This window comes from Phyllostomus discolor, chromosome 13 (genome assembly GCF_004126475.2).
Source record: "Phyllostomus discolor isolate MPI-MPIP mPhyDis1 chromosome 13, mPhyDis1.pri.v3, whole genome shotgun sequence".
Classification (NCBI taxonomy): Eukaryota; Metazoa; Chordata; class Mammalia; order Chiroptera; family Phyllostomidae; genus Phyllostomus; species Phyllostomus discolor.
Genome location: NC_040915.2, coordinates 53,369,054 through 53,393,650, shown reverse-complemented (window position 1 = coordinate 53,393,650; position 24,597 = coordinate 53,369,054). Strand labels below are relative to the sequence as shown.

The window sequence follows — 24,597 nt, the reverse complement described above, 5'->3', positions numbered from 1 at the left end:
CCTTTCCGACCCATGACCCAGCACAGTGTAGATTTCCGTGGATCCCTAAGGCCATCAGGCTCCCACCTGAGGGCTTTCCCGGAGCTGCTGCTGCTTCCTGCCTCCCCTCCCCACCGCACACTCACACCTCAGGTCTGAGCTAGGACACCCCCTCCGGCAGGAAGCCCACTCAGACCAGCCAGAGCTGGGGAAGGGCCCCTCCCTGTGCCCCTCAGATTCTGAAGCACAACTCCCTGCTCACCTTTCTGTCTTCCCCTCCACATGTGACCTGAAGGGCACAGGCTAAATGTTCCAATTATTTTTTAAAATATAATGCTTCCCGAGACTCCACCACGGGGCAGGAATGGTTCCTCTCCATGCCTGCATCTCGGGGCCAGGCACGGTGCCTGGCACGCAGGAGGGGCCCAGTACACACGTGCATGAATGAGTGACGGCATGAATGAGTGATGGCGCTCCCACACCCCCAGCACAGGTATCTGTAATGCCTCTGTTAACGAGTCACGCCCAATGTTATGGAAGGCCCGTGGAAACCCACCCCTTTAAGAACTTATTATCAGCAACACCTGGGAATTTAGCAGATGGACTGCAAGGCACCTGAGGATCAGGTGGCTGAGGATGCAGATACCAAGTGGGGGCTGGCAGGGCCCAGTCCAGAGCCCTGCCCATCATGCGGTTCTAGCCAGCAGCCCTGGGTGGGCTGGGCCTGAAGGAGGAGGAAAGGGCCGTTTCTCATCCGGTGAAGGGGGGCGATCACCCATGGCAGACACGGCAAACACGTGGCATGCACACCTCTCTCCCTTTCCTTGCCCGTAACAGACATGGTTAATCGATCCATGCACTCTTTCCCCAGAAGCCCAATCACAGCTTCTGAATTTTTCACAACACCATCCTCCAGGCAGCCACTAACATACACTGGAGCTGAAACCTGTCTGCCACCCCTGACCAGGCTCCAGGTTGGGGGACTGGCTGTGTGGTCAGGACTCTGGGAGGGACCCTGGTGGGAGGCGCTTATGGACACACACTCAGGCCAGGAGCCTCCCCAACACACACAATCAGCCCGGAAGACGAGGGAGCGGAGCCACGCCCCCGCCCAGGGGCCGCCGCAGTGTGCTTCCACGGGAGGCCCTGTGGACAGAGGCCACACGTGCTCCACAGCACTCCGCTCGTGCCGCCCGCAGAGCAGGGCTTGGCTCGCCGCAGGCGCTCACTCATGCGACACTCGTTTCTCGGGCATTTACCAGGTGCTAGGCTCTCCCCGACGCTGGGGACACAATGGGGAGTAACACGGGTGTAGTTGCCTGTCCTCATGGAGTTCAAAGAGGGGAGACAGACAACAATCAAATAATAGCAAACAAATGAATAATTCCAGATGGCGATAACCACTGGGGAGAAAATAAACAAGATGGTATGAAAGAGATGTGGCGTGAGGGCTGGAATGTGCCCCTCGCTGGGGGAGGGCCTGGGTGGTGGTAAGGGACCAGCCGCAGAAGATGAGTGACTTGCACCAGGCGGAGGACACGCGTGCGCAGAGGCCCTGGGGCGGGGCTAAGGTGCCGGAAGGCCCGACCTCACAGAGCCTGGGAAGGAGCGTGGCCTGCTGGGGGACGCTGGCCCAGCTTGCCCCCCTGCTCTGCACTCACGCATTCTCGATCAGCTGCTCCAGGTCCTGGACCTTGCGGCTCAGCTCCTCGGCGGGCGGGAAGGTCTTGCCCACCTTCATGAAGAGAGCCGCGATCTTGTTGCTGCGCAGGAAGCCAGCCGCCCGCCGCCGCAGCCCGTGCAGGACGCAGGCCTCCACAGCCGCTGCGGGGACACGACGGTCAGCAGGCCCTGCCCTGCCCACGCTCCCCATCACGCAGCTCGGCCAGAGTCCCAGTCACACGGGCACCGTGGAGAGTCAGGGCCCCCCCCCCAAATCACAGCCTTGTGATGACGTCACAGGGGAAGCGCAGGTGCCTCTCCACCTTCCACCCCAGAGAAGGCGGGGAGAGAGCTCCTGTCCCACACAGCAGACTGGGAGCTCGCTCCGGTCAAGGTTCACAGAACAGAGTGAGAACATGGTAAAAGTTCCTCCGCGCTGGGCCCCTTGTGGGGTGTCAGACCAGCATTCAGGCTTGCCTTGCCTAACGACCCCTGTAACAGCCCGGGACGTGAGAGTCCTACTCAGTGTCATCTCACAGAGCAGTGCGCCGGCGCAAGCCCCGCCGAGGTCACGTGGTGCACAAGAGGAGACTGGGAAGTTCTGGTTGAACTGCGTGTCTTAGTTTTTCGCTAGCAACGACGACGTTCTGAATGCATGTCCGAGTGCTGCCTCGTGGCCCACGGATGTCAGATACTCTGGGCGAGGAACTCTTACCTAGCTTCACTTTTGCATACACGCCAAGCAGCGTTCACTGGCTTATGTGACAGTAAGTTAACCAGCTACTCGGGCTTTGTACCCAAGGTCTGATTCTGCTGCCGGCTCACAGGGACCAGGGACAAACGGTGCCCCAGGGAGGTCTGTCCGGCCCTGGTCGGTGCCACAGAATCTCTCTCCCCCAACAACTGGATTGGAGTTGGCACTTTCTGTTGCTGTAGGTCTTTAGGCGACAGGTATGTTAGCAAATCCTGAATGCGTACTACTGGCAGATAGAATTGCCCAGGTGAAAAAAGAGTGTATGTGTGTGTGTGTGTGTATATATATATCTCCTTATATTTATATTTATGTGTATATGTGTAGCACACCACTATCATATGTATGTGTATATACAGATACACACACACATATATTTGTATCTATATTTCTACGTATGCAACATACATATATATTTAAATAAACATATTTCACTCTAAAAAACAAGACCTTGCCAAGTCCACCAACAAAGAAGTGGCAGAGGCGGGATTTGAACCCAGGTTGGCCTGGCTGCAAAGGGGCTGAACTGACACCAGTGGGCTCCAGGTCACAGTGTGCGCTCAGCATGTCACCGGCCCACGGGTGGCGTCCCCAGCCATCTGGATGGAAGCCAATGGGCCTCTCCACACGGCCAAGACCGTGAGAGGGAAATGACAGCATGCCCTTCATTACGGGACACTGCAGTCACAAATAAATAAACAGCTTTTGGGGGAGAAAAAAAGGAACTTGCCCACTTCTACGTAGACACTGATTATGAGCTGAGTCCTGACGTCGGGGACACGCAGAACGCTCTCTCGCCAGTAGGAGCCTGCAGCCAGACCCTGGCAGTGCGGCTGTCTCTGCCCTCGAGAGCCCAGCTGGTTCAAGGGCAGGAGTCCGAGTCACTCTGAGCCCCGTCCTGCCTCCTCTGCTGACCCAGCAGGACCAGCCCCTCAGGGCTGTCGGCAGCTCTGACTTAATTCCATTTTGTTTTTTTTAATTCCCCATCCACCTCTTCCTTCACTTGGCAACAGCCACCAGCAGAGCGAAGAAAGGACTGGCGGGAAGGACGGGGAGCCCGTTTCTCAGACGCAAGACCACCGTCGCTGGGGGCGGGGCCTGTGCGAACTGAGCCCGAGGAGGGGGAGTCAGGCCTCCCCTGCTAACCATGGTGACCCCGTCCAGGTACACAGGTCGTGCGTAACTTCTCCTCTAGGCTTTTCTGCATCTCCCAGCTCCCTAAGGAAGTCCCTTTGGAATCTGAAAAGAACTTCAGTTACAAAGCAAAAAAAAGGGGCGTGAGGACCCTTGCTCAGACAGGCGGGTTCCCCAAGGCAGCCCCCAGAGGAAGAAGCCACTTTTCAAGGCCACGGGCCACGGACTCACCACAGAAGGAGATGATGTGGCTGCTGTCTTCGTGGACGAACTTGCGCGTGACGGCCTCCTCCATGATTTGCTTCACCTGGAAGGCAGAGGCAGCTGGAGCGGGCGCCCCGCCCCCAGGGCCTGCTCGGCGTCTGGGATGACAGGTCCACGCCCGCTTTCCTTCCACTCCCCTTCCCCTAGGTGCTCTGCGGGCCCACGGCCTGTGGTCTGAGGTAGCTCCATGCCACACGTTTTCCTGCGTTATTCTTTCAGGCTCTTCCCACGACACACTTCTTCTCGGGTGTGACACAAAATGTCATCTAAGGCAGCCTGCCCCCCTCCATCCGCCCCCATCACAGTCTCCCTGCTACAGATACTCACACATTCCCGTCCTGTGTGTCTCCTTACTGCCTGTCTCCCCTTCTAGAACACACACTCCCTGAGGGCAAGTTCACTGCTGTACCCGTGGAGCCTGGCACAGCGCCTGGTGCATACTAAGTGCTCGATAAATAGTTCCTAACTGAGCGGGTGAATGAGTGAGTGAACAGGTGTATAACAGAACCAGGAGGGTGTCGTGGGGAAGTTCAGCCCTGGAACCCAGCAGGCCTGGTTTCAGGCCCCTGCTCGGCATTTATCAGCTGGATCTGTGATCTTAGTTTGGGAGACGGAGGCTCGGGGAAGGGGGGCAGTGCACCCAGGGAAGGGGATCCAGCCCCGAGCGGAGACGGGATTCCGGCCGATCCAACTCCCGGCCTACGTGCTTCTCCTGCTGCAGGCGGTCACTCAGCAGACACTTCTCGAGAAGGTCAAGATGGTCAGGAGGCTTCTACCACTGCCTGGCGTCCATTCTCAGGAGCTCCAACAGCGGCTCGCATCCCTCCCACGATGGGGCTCCCACTCTTTTCGGAACTGGACTGGCTCCAAGGACAGGATGTCAGGAGGCAGCACAGAGGGGCTAAGAGCCCGGAGTGCGGAGTCGCTGACCTGGGTCGAACCCTTGGCCATTTGCTGCCTGCCTGGGCCTGGGCCTGGCCCAGTCACCCGTGTGTGAAACCGAGTGGGTGGTGTCAGCAGCCCTGCCCCACAGGGCTAACGTGGGGCTTGGATGAGACTGTGGAGATGCACCTGCATGTGCACCTGGCACCCAGCAGGGAGTCACACAACAGTAGGGACTCGAGCTGATACTGTCACTGCCTGGCCCGCAGTGGATGCTCCGAGTTAGCCCACCCCCACTCACCGCTGGGGCGGGGCTGGCCTGGCCCCACCCCTCCACCCCAGACCTCTGAGTACCTGCCCACCCCACCTCAGGCCCCACCCTGCTAACCTTCTGGAAACCAGCCTGTCTTCCCGCCATCCCTCCCTCTACCTGCAAATATTTAAACAGCATAAAAGGAGGATTAATCTCAGGACAGAGTCGGGCAGGGAAATCCTGGCCAGTGTGCCAAGTGGGAAGGGGGGGACCCCTGGGGCTTCCAGGGCCTGCCACCTGCCCACACCCAGGTGCCCTTGAGCCGCCCACCTGGAACCCTGCCAGGTTCCAAATCAACTTGCTGCTCCTCCCTGCCCCATCCCCACCCTGCGTGTGTCCATGTCCCCTAAACTGAGGGAGGCAATAGCATGACCCAGTGCTCAGGGCCATCATAGGGATTACAGAAAACAGGCAGAGGGCCCCAACGGGGCATGGCGCACAGCGCGCACCGTGCAAAGGGAGACGCTGGTGCACTAAGAGAAGGAACTGCCGGGCCCCGGTCACACTCCAGCTTTGCATTAGTTGGGTGACTTCGGGACTCCGTTTCCTCATCTGTGAAATGGGCACAGCCCCCACACCACCTGTCGGGGCTGCTCTGTGGGAGTGCCATAAACACACGCACCAGGCTCAGACACGGGGTCAGGGCCCAGACCGCCTCGTCTGAAATAGAGTGTCTGGCTTTATGCTCGTCCTTGGAACTGACCACGGCCGATTTTCACTCCACACCTGTGGGTTTGTGCATTTTGTGTCTGCCTGCTTCGAGGAAGGGATCGGTTTGGGGGTCACCCTGAGTATACTAACAGTACCAGCACAGACAGCAATGCTCACTGAGTATGGTTCCAGGCAGCAGCCTAGCCCCTCTGACACCGGATCTCGTCTTCCCTGCGAGTAAGGCTGGGTCGGCCAACCTTTCTGTGAAGGGGCGGACGGCAACCACTTCGGGCTGTGAGCTAGCTAGGGTTGCCAGACTGAACATAGGATGCCCAGCGAAACCTAAATTTCGGATACGTTTTTTAGTGTAAGTATGGACCAAATGTTGCAACGAACACACACAAAAAGACTACTTACTGTTCTGAAACTCAGGTTTCACCGGGCATTCTGAATTTTCATTTGCTACATAAACGCAGCAAACCTATCTTCAGGCCACATCCAGCCTGTGTTGCACAGTCTTGCTTTCAAGACGCTTTAGGAACGGAAAATCCATGCGTGGCCCGGGGGCCGTACTCAGACAGGCTGGGTCTGGTGCCCCGGCCCCCTGGCCTACGGCACCGGGTGCAGGGCCAGTGGCGCACGGCAGCCCTAAATGAGCATCACCGAGGCTGCCACCTGCTCCTCGCAGGCCTGCTGCCTCAGTCCTGACTCAGAGCGCCCCCGTCCCACCTGGGGTCTCAGGTGGGGGGCGGCTGGCAGCGCTGCTGGGTGAGTCATGCTGAGCCAGCTCTGGCCTATGAGAGGGTGGCCCCCAGGCACCCTGAGGCTCGCATTTGTGAGAAACTTGGCAGTGATGGGGACGGTTAAATTAGGATGCCTGGAGCACCTTGGGTGGCTTTAAAAATAACTCTCAGCATGGAAGGGAAGTGGGAAAAGAGGGGGATGACGCAAAGGCCCCTCAACAACCACTGGGGCAGGAGGGTGAGCCGAGGACGGCCATGCCGCGCCACGGCCGCCCCAGCTGCCGAGAACAAAACACGCAGGCCTGCTCGGGCCAGCAGCTGGAGCCCTGATTCAACTCCCTGGCCCTCGAACACGGGCCCCAAAGGGGCTGTCATGGGCTCACCTCCTTGCCTTTGCTCACGTAGTGCCTTCTGCCAGGGGCCCCTCCAAGTACGCTCCAGCTGGCTAACCTCAACTCAGGCTTCAGCCAGGGGTCACCTCTTCCTGGGAGCCTTCCTAGACTACCCACACCCCAACCAGGAGTAAGCATGCCTCTCCCACAGTCCTCTGTAACACCCGCCCTCCCAGCATTCCTCACACGAACCGCAACTGTCGCTCACTCATTTAGCATTTGTCAGTGCCTCCTATGTGCCTGGCTCCAGGCAGCAATCAGATAGTGTTCCTGTCCTCATGGGGGTCACAGTCCAGCAAAATATAAAGGCATTCATTAAGTAACTCACACGAGTGGATAATATCTGCAAAATGAGGCCAATTCTCTGCAGCAGAAGAACTTGGCTCTATGACAACAAATAACAATGGAACCGGTGGGGAGGAAGGTCATGGTGGGCTTCCTGGAGGTGGTGATGCTCCAGATCTGGAGTAACAGTGAACTCTCTGGGTCTCGGGCTCCCAGCTCCAGAGCAGAGGGAACATTGTCTGTGCGCCTGCCCCCACAGAGCCGCCTTGGGGCTCACGGGAAGGAACAGATGCGAGAACACGGTGGTGGGGACAAGCACTACATGGGAACAGCTGGCGGCTCTTTATTTTTTAAGTTGTCATGGGCGAGGCACGCAGGAGGCGAGAGCTGGGAGGGGCCCAAACAGGGCTGATGGCGGGTGGGCGACAGACACAGGAATTGTGCAGGAAGCTCCAAAGCACAGACGCAGACAAACGTGGTCCGGCGGGTGGGGGAGGGTGCTGCCGCCCTGCAAGCTGTGACTGTTTCCCTGGTGCGGCCTGATCTTCGCTCCTGCCAAATCCTGGCCCTTCCCCTCCCCACCGCCCGAGCTCTGGTCACATGTGCCCTTCTGTCTGTGTGACCCATGTGATGCCCCCACCTGGCCCTTGCTTGCACAGCCTCCTCCACCCGATATCCCCCCATTCCCACCTCCAGCTCCAGCTCTGGAAACGCTACCCACTCCTCAGGACCGGGTGTCCTCAGCTTCACGCCCTCCTTAGGCTTCCAAAGTTGGGGTGACCCCTCCTCTTCTGAGCTGTTAGAGTGACACCCACTGCATAGCTGTGAGAGTCCGGTTCTGGGGTCTAGCTTCCAGAATTCAGACCCCAGCTCTCGCCCTCAGGCTCTTGGGCAGATCAGGGTCCTTCTTTGAGCCTCAGCATTCCCATCAGTAAGACGGGTGATACAGCACTAGCATGTGCCTCACAGCTGTAGGGCGGCCCACCGGAAGCACTGCACACAACAGCAACCACATAGTAAGAAACTGATACTTTGTTTCATGTAACCACAACCAGCACAGATTTATAAAGCGTTCACTGTGTGCTTGCACCTGCTCCTCGGGCTAGTTAGGAGAGATGGGTACAGTTATCCTCCGTCCGTAACAGACAGGGAAACGGAGTCTTGATGAGGTTAAATGACTTGCCCAAGAGCACACGGCTTCCAAACGGCAGGGTAGAGATTCGAACCCATGACTGACTGCCCTGGACAGAGCCTGGCACATGGCAGGTTAATTCCTTCACTCCACAGACATCTGAAAGTGCTTCCCAAGGCACTTTCCAAGGCACAAGCCAAGGGTGGGGGGGGCTTTGCATGCATGAGCCCAAAGCATCAGAACAGCCGTGCACTATGGGTGTCACTGCTATCACTCCCATTTTCCTGCTGAGGCAGCGGGTCTGGGAGGGCCCAACGTCACTGGCCTGCAGAGGCTGGGATGTGAATCACAGTCTCCTGCTTGCGGTCCCAGGTCAAGGTGGGGACCTGAGCAGCCAGGTGGCCAAGGCACCTGCTCCCTTAGCCCAACTCATCCAAGTGTCCCGGCCACAGCCAGTGCCCTGCTCCAGGTGCCAGGGCCCAGCAGCGCCTGCTGCTCCACCTCTGCCCCAGCTGTCACCTTTCCCCATCTTTCATTGTCCCTCCCAGGATCCCCGGGGCCTCCTAGCTGCCTCTCCCTGTCACACGGTGAAGTAAAAAAAAAAAATTCCAACGTGAAACAAAGTGAAAGCAGCCAATCTGCAAAGACTACACACGGTGTGGCTCCACACACGATGCTCTGAAACAGGCAAAGCCGTGGAGACGGTGAGAGACCAGTGGTTGCTGGGGTTTGTGGGGGAGGGGAGATGAACAGGCAGAGCACGGGGGATTCTGGGGCAGTGAAAGTATCTACACGGTGATACTACACAGCGGTGGACACACGTCACTATCCACTTGTCAAGCCCGCAGCGTGGACACCACCAGGAGTGAGCTGGAAGGCGACCGTGGACTCCGGGTGATAATGACGTGCGCGTGGAGACCCAGTGGGGGGCGCTGTGCATGTGGAGATAGGGGGTGCATGCGAAATCTCCATACTTACCACTCTAGTTTTAACAGGGAACTAAAACTGCTCTAAATAATAAAAGAAAAAGATGTCCTTTCCTCACTCTGCTACTGATGGAGGATGTCAGCAGGGGTCTCAGCCTTTCAGCAGACGGCTAAGGGCCTCCCTCCAGTGGGGCCGCTCTGCCTCCGCACCCCCAGCCCCGCCTTGGCCCGCCGGGGGCTCTGGGCTTCAGGGAGGGGGGCCCAAAGGTGTCTGGCTCGTATGGCACTGCGGGAGCTCGGCCACGGCTGGTCAGCGGCCCAAAGCTTCCTTTTCCGGGCTCTCTGGCTCAGTTCAGGACAGCCTCGCCCCATGCTCCACCCCTCCCACACACCCCACCCTGCCCACCACCTCCACGCAGACACCCAGGGCAAAGCCACACAGGTGTCCTCCTGTTGGTGCAACCCTGTGACGCGAGGGAGCTGGGACAGAAAGGACATCAATGATAAAGCAGTGGCATGTGGACCTTCAGAGCATTAGCAAACTCCTCCCTCTTCACCTGCCCTAAACGCGGTTGTAGGCCGGCAGGAGACAGAGCGCCACCCACTCAGCTGCTGCCAGCCCGGCCCCAGTTAATCATTTACAGGCCTGCTACACGGGCACCAGGCACGGTGCTGGAACAGTGGAAGGACTGGCCGGCCCGCCACAGCCTGGATGGAGTGCTGTCCTGTGGCCGAGGCTGGGGCTCCATCCACGGGCCTCCCACTGCTGCCCTGCACAGGGGCCGCAGACACCCCCTGACAAGGGGTTCACCTGGGGGCACCTGGCTGAGGTCCTTCTGGCCAGTGATGTCATGCACAGTCGCTGCTGGAGATGAGGGGGCTGTGAAGACTCCCGCCCCCCCCCCCACACACACAAAGAAAACAGCCAGAGTGTTGCACGTTCCCAGCCCACACCCTGGAGACCAGCCAGCTTCCTCCCGGGTGCGCTGCCCACCGCGTGTGGCGGCTGCCCTGGCAACACACCACACGCCCACAGACCCACGTGCCTCGGGCACGAGGAGCACGCACCCAGACTCTCGAGCGTACCTGCGCTCTCTGGAGGGCTGCCCAGACTCTGGGGGCCGGGCAGGTGCAGGAAAAAAGAAATGGAATTTCTAGATGAGGGCTTAAAACACACACAGCAGGAACCAGAACACCTCCGCCCAGGAGGGGAGAGCAGCTGAATGGTCTGGAGACCGGACTAGAATCCAGGCTCCGCCTCCAACCAGAATGCTGAATGTAAAGCACTTAGCACAGTGTATAGTGCACGATAGAACCTTCTGGAAACGCTCTAACCCTGTGCTGTCCAACCGTATCACTAACCACACATGGCCACTGAGTACTTGAAACATGGCTGGTGTGACCGAGAAGGCATTTTCCATGTAATTGTACTTAATTTACATTTAAGTGGGCACGCGTGGTTCATCACTCACACTGGACAGCACAGGTGGGGAACACAGCAGGTGCCCAGTAAATGCCAGTGATGGTTATTATCAGGGGTTGCTGTGACGGGAGGCGCACAGGGTTAGATACGAGAAGGCTGCACTTCGTGCTGAGCACGGGGCTGCACGGTACTGGCCTGTGCGTCCCGGCATCTCGCGGTGTGGTGCTGAACCGCATCTGAGCGTCTGGGTTGTGGACGACATAGAGGTACTGGTGATAGCTGAGGGCGGCCTCTCCGTACGGCAAGTACAGAGTGTTTGTACGATTGCAGGGCTTTGTACATGCCCAGAGTGGAAATCTCTCATCCGCAGACACCTGCCACACAACAGGTACCCAGGCAGCACCTGGGATCACAGCCAGGCCTGCAGCACGAGAGAGGATCCTGCCGCCACTGGAGGCGGAGCTCCAAAGGCAGGCGCCCTCACTCCTTCGAGATGGACACTGACGGGCTCGTCTGCCTGGTTTCCATCTCCCTGTCTGGCCCTTTCTCCTTGACTCTGCCCTGGGACCCTCCTTTGCTCTCAGAGAGCTGCCTCCCCTTAGCCCCTCAGGCTGGACCAATCAGAGCACTCCGTCCCACCATGACTGGTGCAAAAGAAGGATATGACCCAGGCTGATGAGGCCTAATCCTAGGACCGTTGCTAGAACCACGGGGAGGGGGAAGCTGCTTCTGTTGTGACGCCAAGCTGGCAGATTGTGCCCAGGGAGCTGCCGGGCAACATTCTGCCTCCCCAGAGAGAGAGACGCAGGCCACAGAGCCGACACAGAGAAAGACAGTGCGGAGAGATGGAGAGAGAGGGGTCCTAATGACATCACTGGACCCCCTGGATACAGCCGTACCTGAAGCCTGACTCACTCCAAACTCCCCAAACCCTTGAACCAATAAATCCAGTTTTTAGTGTCTCTTTTCCTTTTCACTTTATGTTGACATAGCCATTTATTGGTGTAGCTAGTTTTATGAGCAACTTATTATCCAACTTGAAATGCACTGAGCTCAGTAAAATATCCTGTTCTGCTGCTTCTCAGCTACGTGACCTTGGTCCAGTTTCTTAACCTGTCCGAACTTCAACTTCCTCATCGGTAGAGAGGAGCTGCTATTTGTACCTACTCTATAGAGAGACTGCTTTGTGGATTAAATAAGATAGAGCACGTACCGCAGTGTTTAATAAATGGTGGCTGTCATAATTCGAACTTACTAATTTTAAATGTAATTTACTAACTAAGGGTAAGTAAAGAAGAATTCATCCAGTGCCCAAGTATCGCCAAGTCTCTTGAACCCTTGGGACTTCAGTTATCTGATGTTTAAGTGGGCCTTAGTGCCCAAGGCCCTGTTCCTGTCCTTTATAAACATTGACGGCCCGAGTTCCTCCAAAGTTTTGCAAAGAAAAGGCACAAACACCTATTCATCTCCTGTCTCCTGGTGCTACTGAAAGAAAGAAAAACAGACCTCTTCTCATTGGAGCGCAGCACCCTGAGCTGCCTCACCCAGCGGCTCCCAGTGGCTAGGGGTGCGCCAGCCCGCTCCCGAGGGTTCCTGGCCTCCGTAGGCGGAGGGCTCACCTCCAAGGGGCCAATGAGCAACTGGGCCCAGAACCAAGATCCGGCTGCCCACCCAGGGCGGCCCCACAGCCAGTCAAGACTCAGCTCTCCTGGTTCCTACCCAATGGCTGGTCCCTTTGAGCCCCCCTACCCCCTGCCCAGCCTGCAACGCTGCTCCTGTGGCACGGGGACCCCCAATCCCGGGTCCACCCAGGGGGAAGGAGCTCGCACGCTGAGAGCACCCGCAACTCCAGGCGGGACCAGAAAGGGCGGCCCGATGTCCTTGTGGAATGGAGCCTACCTGGCGAGCCAACGCAGCACCTGGCTCACCCATGAATGCTGTTGAGTGCCTGGCCAGCAGGGGGCGCACATCAGCACTGCCGTGTGGTAGGCGATGCTCTGGCGGTCAGACACCCGAGGACACTGAAGCCAGAGAGGTTCGCACACAGAGAGGCCACGAAAGGAGAGGCCCACGACCTGACTCGGGACTGTCCAGCTCCAAAGGCCGGCCTCTCCCTGACCCCTCACTCTCAGCATAGCTCACAAGCACGTGTGGGTCACTGCTTCGGGCTCCAGGGCAATGCGGAGCGGGGTTCTGGAGCCAGACCCCCACGCTGTACCGCCGACAGGCTCCCTGCCCTTCCGCAAGTCACTGGCCATCTCCGCGCCTCAATGGGCTTGCCTGTGAAGGAGTGTTGCTCCACCTCACTCAAGGGGCGCTGGGATAATTAAACAACGTCACCCATATAATCAACAAATGCTGTTTTAAAAAACAAAACTCTACCCCATGGAACTGGTTTGGGTGCAGGCCTTGGTTGCCTGGAGAGGAGTCCAGGCTCCCCCTCCCACACCCCAAACATCTTATCAGCTGCAGATTTTAATAAGTCTTAAACACAGACTTGGCAAATTCCGAAGACAGAAAATATCAGGGAAACTTGGCTCTCAGAGAGGGATGTCAGCCAAACCAGAGACTCGAGCTCCTCCGAACCCTGGAGCCTGTCCAACCTCGTCACTTAGAAAGCAGGAAACGAGACAGGGGGCACGGTTGGGACAAGGGGTCAGGTGTCCTCATTTCTCGTGGTGATGACGGAGGTGTCCTTCCCACCCGCCAAGCAGCAGCAGCAAATGCTACCTCCCTCCCCCAGGGCCCTCACGAGGCTGCTGCAGCGGACACCCAGCCAGACTGCAGGGGAGGCCGAGCCAGGCAGGGCAGCCTGGGCCCTGCCATCACATCGCGCTGGGGGCTGGAGCCCAAGCCATCTGTCCCCAACAGAAGCTCCTGGAAGCTGCATTGTCAGTGACCTGAAAAAAGCATCAAAATGCACCTACCGCTACGGCCACATTGTTCTCGAAGAGAAGCTCTGCCGTCTTAAGCCTGAACGCATGACACACAGACGCTGTTTGAGTCAACCCAGCCAGCTTCAGAGAGCCCCGAAATATCCCAACAGAATTCTGGGTTCATTCTGCAAGCATTTCTGGAACCCCACACGGCCCAGCGGGGAGGAAAGGGGGACCTGTGATTCCAGCCCAAGATTGAAAGCTCCAAGAACAAGGCAGAAGTTTTCTCTGGGCTGCACGACTTTGCAGCCCCGCTCACGTGTAACCTACATCTATTTGCGGCTCGCACGAAGCCTGAGCAACCCACAACGGGAGTGAGTTCACGTACCAGCCTCCCCCGCCCCTCCCCGCCCCTGCTTGAAATGCTCTCACAGCTCCTGTGTCGCTCAGAGTAAAAGCCACAGTTTCCCAGGGACGGCCAGCCTCCTGTTCCTTCTCTGACTTCATCTCCTCCTCCTCTGCCCGTGTTTACTACCATCCAGCCTCCCCGGCCTCCTCGCTACGCATTGCTCCCAACTCCGGGCTGTAAACCCTGTTCCCCGTGTCCGCATGGCCCCCTCCTTTCCTTCCGGTCTCCAACCTCCTCCAGACGGTCAGCCCTTCCCACTCCTCTCCAGCCCTTTCCGGTTTTATTTTCCTCGTGGCACTTGTCGCCCCCAATAGATACGTGTTGCTTATCAATCTGTCTCCCAACTAGAGCGCACGCTTCACGAGAGCATATGCACTGGGATGTTGCTCTGCTCTCTTCTCCATCTGCAGTTCCTAGAACAGGGCCTGGCATGTGGTAGACGCTCGGTAAATATTTGTGGACAGGGGAAAAAAGGAAAGGAGGAAGGGAGGGGAGAAGGGGAAGAAAAGGGGAGGGAAAGGAAAGGAGAAAGGAAGAAAGAAGAGGGTGTCTTCTTCTAAGAACCATCAGAAAGCGTCCATCGCGGCCCCCGCCATCAGCTGACTTCCTGCAGAAGGATTCTGAACAAGACCCTCTTTGCTCATACACCCTCCACGGCTCCCCACCGTCTGATGGGGCAAACGCTACAGCCTGACAAACTGGAAGGAAGGGAATTCTCCTGCCTCCTCTCCTTCCCCTACACACCACTGGCCCCCACGGACTCTGCGGAAGCTCATGGCTCCCTACCACGACCCTCTGCGCGTCCGGGTCACGAAGCCACCCATCGGAGCCCGACAGAGGGGGACTGAATCCCGGCTTCTCCGCAGACTGCCTGTGTGACCGTGAGGCGAGCCACTGGACCGGCCTGTGCCTCTGGTTCCTCACCCACCCAGTGAAGGGCTGTCCCGAGAGCAGAGGAGGGGGTGCTTGGGGGTGCCTGGGGCAGTGCCCGCACAGAGAGGCCTCTTGGCCTGGACAGCAGCGCCACGACGGGCTGACCGCTCCTCTGCGGGGGAGGGGGGGCATCCTGTGCGCTGCGGGAAGGGGAGCGGCACCCCTGGTCTCCACCTACCAGATGCCAGTCCCAACCACAGTTGTCACAACCAGAAATGGCTCTAGACATTGCCAGTAGTCCCCTGGGGTAAGGCTGCCAGATTTATCAATACATACTTATACTGAAAATGACTCGTTATCTGTAATTCTAATCTAATTGTGTGGCCTATATGTTATTTGGCAGCCCTACCTGGGAGGCAAAATTAAGAAAATGAAGACCCTTCATTAAGAACCACTTGCGGGCCCAGTAGTAACATCAATTTTTCCTCTCACCTTCCTCCAAACTTCTTAGCGTGCCCTGCCGACCTCCCGACCCCACTGCCTCCCACGCGGGATGGGCGGCTCGGCTGCCCCAGCAAACCCCGCTCAGCCTGTGGTAATGGCTCCCAGGCTGGCCCTGCCACCAGCGCGTCTGCAGAGCTAATGTGGCTTCCTCTCCTGCACCCCCTTTCAACCCTTGCCTCCTTCCTGGGGTCTGTCCTCTGCCAGCAAGCCCCCGCCCTGTCCCCTCCAATTAGAGGCCTCTTAGGCCCAGCCTAGAGGCAGGAAAACAAGTCACTTAGTCACTTTGCTTCCCTTATCAACTCAGTCACGTGGCTGGCTCCTTTAATGGGCGTTGTCATGGCAACGGGAAGCCGGTGCCTGCTCTCTCTGGGAACCAAAACAAAATTAAGGGGTGGAGGTGGGGAGGGAAGAGGAGGGGCGGGTGAAGGGAGCCAGGAAGGAGCCAGAAGGAAGCTGGTAGGATTTAACTGGAGGAGATCATGCTGAGGCCACCCTGTCCCAGCTTTCCCGTGGTGGCCCTGGGGAGACAGGAAAAAATCAGACGCCTGCCCTGGTGACGCTCAGGCTAACTCGGTGGGTGTTTTCACATTGTTTATCCTGACGGCTGAGTAATTTTCATCCCCTTTATGAATACACTGAAACCCAGACACTTGTGAAGATAGCGCGAGTTGCTCATCCGGGGACTGTGCAATTCACAAGCAAATCAGTTTCAGCTCCTTCTCTCCTTTCTGTGCTCCCATGTCCTCCCCACCCCTTCCCCCTTGCTTTTGTAAGAAGACCAGGGGCTCTGGTGCAAGACCCCAGTGCACCCAGCACTGTTCTCCTTCCTCTTGGAACTCTTCCTACTCCTGGTACTCCCACTCCTCAGGTTCACAGAGCTCCCTGCAGCCGCAGTGTTTTCACAGACGCAATTCCCTCTGCCAAGAATAGTTCTCCGTCTCTCCCCACCTCATGCCTTCCTCTAAAAGGCCCCCTCATCCTTCCCACACCTTCTTGGACACGAGACACGCTCACGACACATAACTGCATGCAGCCACTTCTCCACTGTGTACGCTTGCGCTGCAGAGGGCCTATCCTTCAGACCTGGTGCGCTGCCTGTAATTACCTTCGTAATTACACTCGGGAGGTCTGTCGGAGTCTGTCTCCCACACTGGAATGTCAGCCCCAACAGGGACGGCCTATCTTGTTCCCTGCTGCATCCACAGCGCCCAGCCCAGCCTCTGACACACGAAAGCCCCCCCGGGAAATAAATGCGCCAGCATCTGAACCCAGCTCTGGCTGATCTCAAAGCTCCCTCTTGACCTGCTTCATGAGGCTGGGTCACAACAGCTCCCTGGTTCAGCACTGGACAGAGCTTCCAGACCCACAACCCCTGCCCGCCTCGTGGCTTGGGTTGCTCAGGCAAAGCCTGCAGACCTGCCTGGCTGAAATCCAGAAACTGACTGTTCAGCCGCCGCTGCCAGAAAGAAGGATGCGGGGAGCCCTCCAGGCAGGCTGCGGCGGCAGGGATGTGGCTCCTCTGAACCCAGACGGTGAAGGGAAGGAACACCCGATCTGACCCCCAGATCTGTATGCATTCCACTGGGGACCGGCTCTCTGCTGTTAGGGGTAGGTGGTCCCCAAAGAGGAAGGAGAAGAGAGAAGTCTGCTTTGGAGGGAACGGGCTTGTCACTAGGCCCGTAGGAGGCAGCCATGCCGAACAGGGCGGCTCACAGACAGAAGACTTGAACTTGTTCCTCTTCACTTGTGTGTACCCTTGAAACATCACTTTCTCTTTCTGAGCCAGTTTTCTCCAGCGTACCGTAGAAATTATGCCACCCACACATGCCAAAATGACGGCACTGTGCACGTGAGGATGGGCGTGTTTGTGACAGACAGTGGGAACCGCCCGGCTCTTCTGCCAGGCAGTCCGGGGGTAAGTCCCCAGCTCTGCCCCGCCTGGCTGTGCGCTATCGATCAACTCATTCTTCCTTCCTGAGCACGTTTCCTTGTCTGTAAAACGGGGGCAACCTCACTCTCCTCGTGAAGTTCATGTGCTGTTCCTATACAGGGCGGGGCCCAGAGTAGCCCCAGGAAACGGACACTCAGGTGACTAAAAGGACAGGCCCTGAGAAATGTGAACTTCAGGAACAGCCGCCATCATGGGGCTGCTGCGTCTGGCCTCCAGGGATGCGGAGTCAGTGGGTACTTGAGGCCCTTTTTCCAAGCCTGGAAGGTTCGACCCCACCCCCTTCAGGTGCAAGCAGGATCCCAGGAGGTCCCTTTGGTCAGATGGTCTTGGCCCACAGCCGGGCAGAAAGCTTATTCTGTACCCCAAACCCGGCCCTTCCCAGGAGAGAGGATGCAGGCCAGGTGGCTGGCCACCAGGGACAAAGTGTTCCCCAGCCCGGGCCAATTACCCAAACCACACAGATGTGGTGGGACCACCAAGGGCACCAATGCTTCCCTCTCCAGGTGTGGAAACGGAGCCTCGAGAAGGAAAGGGACTTGTCCAGGGCACCAGGGGAGCTGGTGGCGGAGCTGGGGCCAGGGCCCCAACTGGAGCCCAGGCAGGTGCCTCGCTGACAGTCTTCTGCCTGCAGCCCCCTCCCGACGGAGCCAGCCAACTGCCACTCCCTTAAAAACACAGCCATTCCAGGAGCACACAGGTGGGGAGCAGAGGTTACATCCAGGTTTGGTTAAACAACGAACAAAAAGACTGCGGGTCTATAACCCGAAGGCTTTGGCAGGGTGAGGGGGAGGGTGTCCATATACACCCTCCCCCCAAATAGCCATCAGAATGTGTCTGTGGGTTGTGCTGGAAAGAGGGTCTAGACAATTTTCTTCAGGTCCCCACAGGGGTCTCCACAAAGGCAAAGCCGAAAAGCTCTGGGCCTTTCGGAGGGATCCCATGTATCCTGTACGTTTCCTTATTCAGAAAGGTCAGGATGTGCAACCAGCCCTGGGGCTGATCCTGGAAACCACACGGGCACGCCACACACACACCCACGCACGAGGAGGGCGGGGCAGCACCAGGCGCCTGCAGCCTGGAGGCTGCCCTTGATGGCTGTCTGCCACCACAGGGGGAGGGGCTTCTTGATGTTCAGAGCTGGCACCAGATGCTGACGCCCCGAACACACACAGACTCGGGGATCAGGCCAGCCCCAAGATCTGCAGGCTAAGGACTCAGGATACACCCCTGATGCCGGCTCAGCAGCAACGGGGTCCCAGGCAGAGGGATGTGGGTGACCTGAGGAGAGCAACACACGTACAGTCACGGGCCTCACTCGTCCACACATCACACACACAGACACACACAGTCACGATCTCATGCATTCACCCATCACACACACAGACACACACAGTCACAGCCTCACTCATTCACACATCACACACACAGTCACAGCCTCACTCATTCACACGTCACACACACAGACACACACAGTTACAGCCTCATTCATTCACACATCTTACACACACACACGGACACACACAGTCACAACCTCACTCATTCACACAGATTCCTGCATCACACAGACACACATTATACTTAAAAACACAGATAAACACAGATACAGATACATGTGCACACAGTACACAGAGATAACACTGTTATCTCTGGAGGTTATCTCCAGACAGACGCACAGATACCATGCTCACAGCCACATGCCTCACCCACACAGGCATGTACACACATACACACACGCACAGAGTCCAGGCATCTAAATGCCTGCCGGACACCCATCCCCACAGATTCTCCCCTCTGCACGAAGTCATGGGTGGTTAACACTAGGCTAGACCCGGCTCCCCGCTGGCCCCGGAAGAGAGGAGTGGGGCAGCAGAACCCTGTCTGACTCTCACCCTCCTTCATGGGCGGAGGGTGGAGGGTGAGGGGCCCCTGCCTGCCAGGAGAGTGCAGGCACATGCCCACAAGCAGAGTAGCCCTCTGACCAGGGACTCTCAGGGACGGAGTCCCACTGGCTCCTGGGGGTGGCTCCAAGGGCTGAGAATCCGGAGGGGGAGTGTGGAGATGTGTGGGGAAAGGCTTTATTTTCCCAAAGGGTTATCTTCCCCCTTCCCTGAAGTCTAGCCCTCCCGCAGCCCATGCAGACTTCCCCCTCCCCGCCCTGTCAGCCCCCTACCCCTCTGCTGTCTCAATGTAGTGAGACCCACCCACCGGCTCCTGCAAGAGAGGGGGTCCTACCCAGACACAGGCAGGAGAGCCCCACAGCTGGAGAGCCCGCATGCTGCACGCAGCAGAAAAACACCCAGAGCCCCCACCCCCAAACTCCCAGCCTCCTCCAGTCCTGCTGGAGGTGAGCACCCACCCAGGTGAGCCCCACAACCAAGGTGGCCGCCCCCTAGCACCACTGACCACCCCCACTTCTGAGACTCCTTCCTGGGTGGGGGGTGGCCACGACTGTCCCCACCCCCGGGGGTTGCGGGGGAGGGGGCGCCCCCTCCCCCACCTCACCACCTACCTCCTTCTTGACGGTGCGCAGCAGCCTCTGCCGGGTCTCCGGCCCTGTGGGACAAGACGGGAAGGCGGCTGTTCAGGCGCGGGCTGGGGCCGGGATCGGGGCTGCCCTCCCGCCACCCCCGCGCCCCCTCACCCGTGGGGCCTGAAGCCATGGCTGGGCGCGCAGCGTTGCAAGTCCCGGGAGGCAGTGGCAGCGGTGGCGGATCCTGCTCTCCGGCTCCAGAGCTGCCAGTCGCGGTGGGGCGGGGCGGGGCGCCGAGTGACGTCAGGGCCCGTCCTGCGCGTGGCCCCGCCCCCCGGAAGCACACAGCCGGGCCTTCCAAGTTCTCTGTGTGAAGGTCCTCCCCTCGTCATGCACACCCGCACCCCCTCACCTCCAGTGCCGGCCTCCCCACGACCCCACCCCCCACCTTCCTGCCCAACGCCAGTGCCCCAGCCCCTTTATGTGTGGGGCGGGAAGGACCGCATCACTCATTCAATGTCTGCCATGTGCCAGGCTCGAGGAAGTGGCGGGAGGTGGTGGGGACACTCTCCGAACCTCCGTTTTCTCATCTTTACCACGGGTATAATATGACTACCTCGTGGGAATGACAGACTTAAATGAGAGTTTGAATGGGAAACGTTTAATGCAGACCCAGGGAAACGAAGTCCAGCACCTGCAAAATGTCACTGCATGTTCTTCGGCTAAACCCTCACCGTTTTTCATCCAGTCCGCCACCCCCCACCGCTCCCCCTAACAGCTGGCAGTCCATTCTGTGTATCCGTGCCTCTGTTTCTATTTTGTCCCTCAGTTTATTTTGTTCAGTAGATTCCCCCTGTAAGTGAGATCTTATGTTATTTGTCTTTCTCCGACTGGCTTGTTTTGCTTGGTGTGATAGCCTGCAGGTCCATCCATGCTGTCCCAAAAAGTAAGATTTCCTTCTTCCTTTCTGCTGCTTAGTATTCCATTGTGTAAATGTACCATAGTTTTTTGATCCACTCATTTACCAATGGGCACTTAGGCTGTTTCCAGCGGTTGGCTATTGTAAAGAATGCTGCTATGAACATAGGGGTGCACATGCTCTTTTGAAGTGGTGTTCCAGGGTTCTGAGGGTATACTCTCAGAAGTGGAATCACTGGGTCATAAGGCAGTTCCGTTTAATTTTTTCAGGACACTCCACACGGCTTTCCGCAGGGGCTGCACCAGTCTGCATTCCCACCAGCAGGGCACGAGGGGTCCCCTTTCTCCACAGCCTCTTCACACTTGTTTGCTGCTTTATTGACGATGGCCATTCTGACAGGTGTGAGGTGATGCCTCGTGGTAGTTTTAATTTGCGTTCCTCTGATGATTAGTGACATCGGGCATCTTTTTCTGTGTCTATTGACCATCTGTGTGTCCTCTTCAGAGAAGTGTCTGATTCAAGTTCTTTGCCCACTTTTAAACTGGATTGTTTGTCTTTCTGGTGTTGAGTTGTAGGAGTTCTTTATATGTTCTGGAGATTCACCCCTTATCAGTTGTAGCATTGGTGGATATGTTCTCCCACACGGTGGGTTCCCTTTGCATTTTATTGATGGCTTCTTTTGCTGTGCAGACGCTTTTTAGTTGGATGTAGTCCCATTTGTTTATTTTTTCCTTTATTTCCATTGCCCTAGGAGACATATCAGCAAAAATACTGCTCCGAGGGATGTCTGAGATTTTACTGCCTATGTTTTCTTCTAGGATTTTTATGGTTTTGCAACTTACATGTAAGTCTCGTATCCGTTCTGAGTTTATTCCCATGCATGGTATAAGTTGGTAGTTGAGTCTCAGTTTTTGCAGGTATCTGCGTAGGAGCACCTGTTCTTTGCAGGGCACTGTGGTGTCCCTCAGAGAAGGGGCAGGGAAAGCACAGGCGAAGTCCCATCCCTCATGGCCCTTACGTTCCGTTGGTGGAACACCAACCATAAAGTGCCCAGGAGTAAATCTATCACATGCCCTGTAAAACCAGAGGGCAGAAGAATTGTATTTTCTGGGAGGCATTAAAGAAGACCTACTGGAAAGAGTCCCAAGGACCACGAAGAGGCAGGTACTCCCTGAGACGTGCAGTCCAGGTATAACTAATGAGACCTAGGAAATGTTTTCTAAGAACATGCCACACCCGAGGACAGGGCTGGACTTGGGGCAGGACACCAAGCGAGTCCACAAGTGATGTCTGGGAGTATCACATCCAACCCAATACTCCAGAATTTTCTCCTCTGACCCTCCTCTCTTCTCCCACACCCTCTCCCCTGCCCCCCCCCCCCAATCAGACGAACCAGAATCAAACAAACCAGAACACACAGTAGGCTTGGCCACTACCCAGAAGGCACCCAGGGCCAGGTTCCACAGCTAAATCTAAGCAGTAACTTCCTTGGAATCACGAGCATAAGGATTTTCCAGGAAAGTCTTAGCAAGACTGCAACTTGGAGGAACTAAATTGATGTCTAAATTCAGTACAAGCCCAAATTAACGGACAACAGCCTCTGTTGTATTCTGGAACTCAGTGCACTGATTCTAAAGTTCATTTGAAAGAAGAGCCAGGAATTTTCTAATGCTTAGCAGATTTAGCTTTTTCTAGTCCGTAGAAGTTTTTTTTCAAGATAGAGCAAATGAACATTGCATTATAGCACTAAAACTCTAGACAGATAACCTCAGCATTCCTACAGATTTGGCAGGATGGGAAGAATGTACAGCTTGCAACTATTTCCTTTCCTGCAATGAATTTTCTGGCTATTAATGTTGTATGCCCTCTATATTTTAGGCATATGGAAAAACAAATGGAGCTCATTATTCATTAGTCAAGTCAATGTAATTGCTTTTCAAAGCTAGACAATGCATGTGCATTCAACAACTCTAAGAGAACTAGGAAGTCTAGGAACATTTTCTTGGGCTGGTACACTGTCTCACTGAAAGGCTGAGCAGGTCCTTGGACATCTCAATGTCACCTACATTGTGCTGTCCTCGCAGGTCATCACCACACAGGTGCACATGTCGTCATTTGCCAAGAACTGCCTAATGCAACTAAACGTCAGCTCTGATTCTCCAACTTGCTTCTCTTCTGTTTAATTTTTAAATTTCTGTTCAGTGTGCTAAAAGCAATACACGTGAGATCTATCCTCTTAATATCCTTTTTTTTCAAATCCTCACCCAAGGATGGATATGTTTATTGATTTGAGAGAGAGAGCAGGAGGGAGAAACATCGATGTGAGAGACATCGATTGGTTGCCTCTCATACGTTCTCCAACTGTACCAAACCTGCAACCTAGGTATGTGCCCTGACCGGGAATCAAACCCGCAACCTTTTGGTGCACAGGTCGATGCTCCAACCAACTGAGCCACCTGGCCAGGGCGTAACACACTTGAACTCATCTTGCCCCACTGAGACTTTGTATCTGTTAGTTAGCAGCTCCCCAGGTCCCCACCCCTCCTGAAAGCCACCATTCATGGCATTCTCTGCTGCAGTGAGTCTGACTATTCTAGTTATCTCACACAAGTGGAATTATGCAGCATTTCCTCCGGTGACTGGCTTATTCCACTTAGCATAATGTCCTCAAGGTCATTCATGTTGGCGCATATTGCAGAACTTCTTCTTTTTAAAGGCTGAATAACCTTCCATTATATATATAAACCGTATTAACTTTATCATCCGACCCGCTGATGAACATTTAGGTTGTTTCCATGGTTTGACTATTTTTAATAGAGCTCACATCTCTTTGAGATCCTCATTTCAATTCTTTTGCACAGACACCCAGAAGTGGGATTGCCGGATCATATGCTAGTTCCGTGTTTAGATTTTTGAGGAATCTCCATGCTGTTGGCCATAGCAGCTGTATCATTTTGCACTCCCACCAAAGTGTATGTTCACATTTCCGCACCTCCTCACCGGCACTTGCTGTCGCTTGTGGTTTGGTTTTGATCGTAGCCACCCTTACCTGTGAAGCTGCATCTCACTGTGGTTTTGATCTGCGTTGCCCTGTTGATGAGTGGCGTGAAGCATCTTTTCATATACCTTCTGGCCACTTGGCTGTCTTCTTTGGAGAAAAGTCTATCCAGGTCCTTTCTCTTTCTTCAAGTGGCTTATTATTATTATAATTTTTTTTTGCTATTGAGTTGTATTTCCTTAGATATTTTGGAAATTAACCCTTATCAGATACATGGTTTGCAAGTATTTTCTCTCATTCTGTAAGTTGCCTTTTAACTCTGTTGATGGTTTCCCTGGCCTGGCTGGGCAGAAGCTTTCCAGTTTGATGCATTCCCACTTGCCTATTTTTGCTTTGTTGGCTGCACTTCTGGTCTCGTTTCCATGAAATGATCGCCAGGACCAATAACGTGAAGCTTTTGCCCCATGTTTCCTTCTAGGAGTTTTACGGTTGAGGGGCTTACATGGAGATCTTAAACCCATTTTGAATTGATTTTGTGTATGGTGTCAGATAGGGTCCAGTTTCATTCTTTTGAATGAGGATATTGAATTTTCCCATCCCCATTCATCGAAGAGATACCCTTTCTCCATTCTGTATTCTTGGGCCCTCGTTGAAGAGTGCTTGAACATATGCATTTAGTTCTGGGCTCTCTATTCTCCACGGATGTGTCTTTAGACAAGTACCATACTGTTCCGATTATTTAGCTTTGCAATATATTTTGAAGTAAGGAAATGTGATGCCTCCAGCTTTGTTCTTATCGGGATTGTTTTGGCTGTTCAGGGTCCTGTGTGGCTCCATACAAATTTGCAACGTCATCCAAGTATTGACCTTGTAAACTGTTTAAGTCTGTATTAATCTTAGAATGCCATAAAATAGCGTGAGAGCCTTTCCCAGTCGCTGTTAGTAAAAGAAGAGGTCAGTGCTTCTGAATCACAAGAAAAGCCCGCCTGGTGGAATTTTTCGTGGGCTGTTCCTTCAGTCAGCATTTCGACGCCCTCTAGAGGGCAGGAGGTGTAGTGTC

General features: G+C 55.7%; 1 protein-coding gene across 6 annotated transcripts in view; it reads right to left on the bottom strand.

Annotated features, from left to right (window-relative positions):
• SGSM1 (small G protein signaling modulator 1) overlaps positions 1-19,901 on the bottom strand; it is a 58,736-nt gene extending 38,835 nt beyond the window's left edge. For all 6 annotated transcript variants that reach the window (XR_004900565.1, XM_028528359.2, XM_036014786.1 and 3 more), the window contains exons 1-4: positions 19,792-19,901; positions 19,660-19,703; positions 3,758-3,833; positions 1,641-1,803 (exon numbers count right to left, since the gene is read on the bottom strand). Coding sequence is in view for 5 of the 6 variants with exons in the window: in XM_028528359.2 (XP_028384160.1) it covers positions 1,641-1,803; positions 3,758-3,833; positions 19,660-19,703; positions 19,792-19,810 (302 nt within the window). In the remaining variant the exon portion in view is untranslated. The remainder of the gene's footprint in view (positions 1-1,640; positions 1,804-3,757; positions 3,834-19,659; positions 19,704-19,791) is intronic.
• Between the last annotated feature and the right edge of the window lie 4,696 nt (positions 19,902-24,597).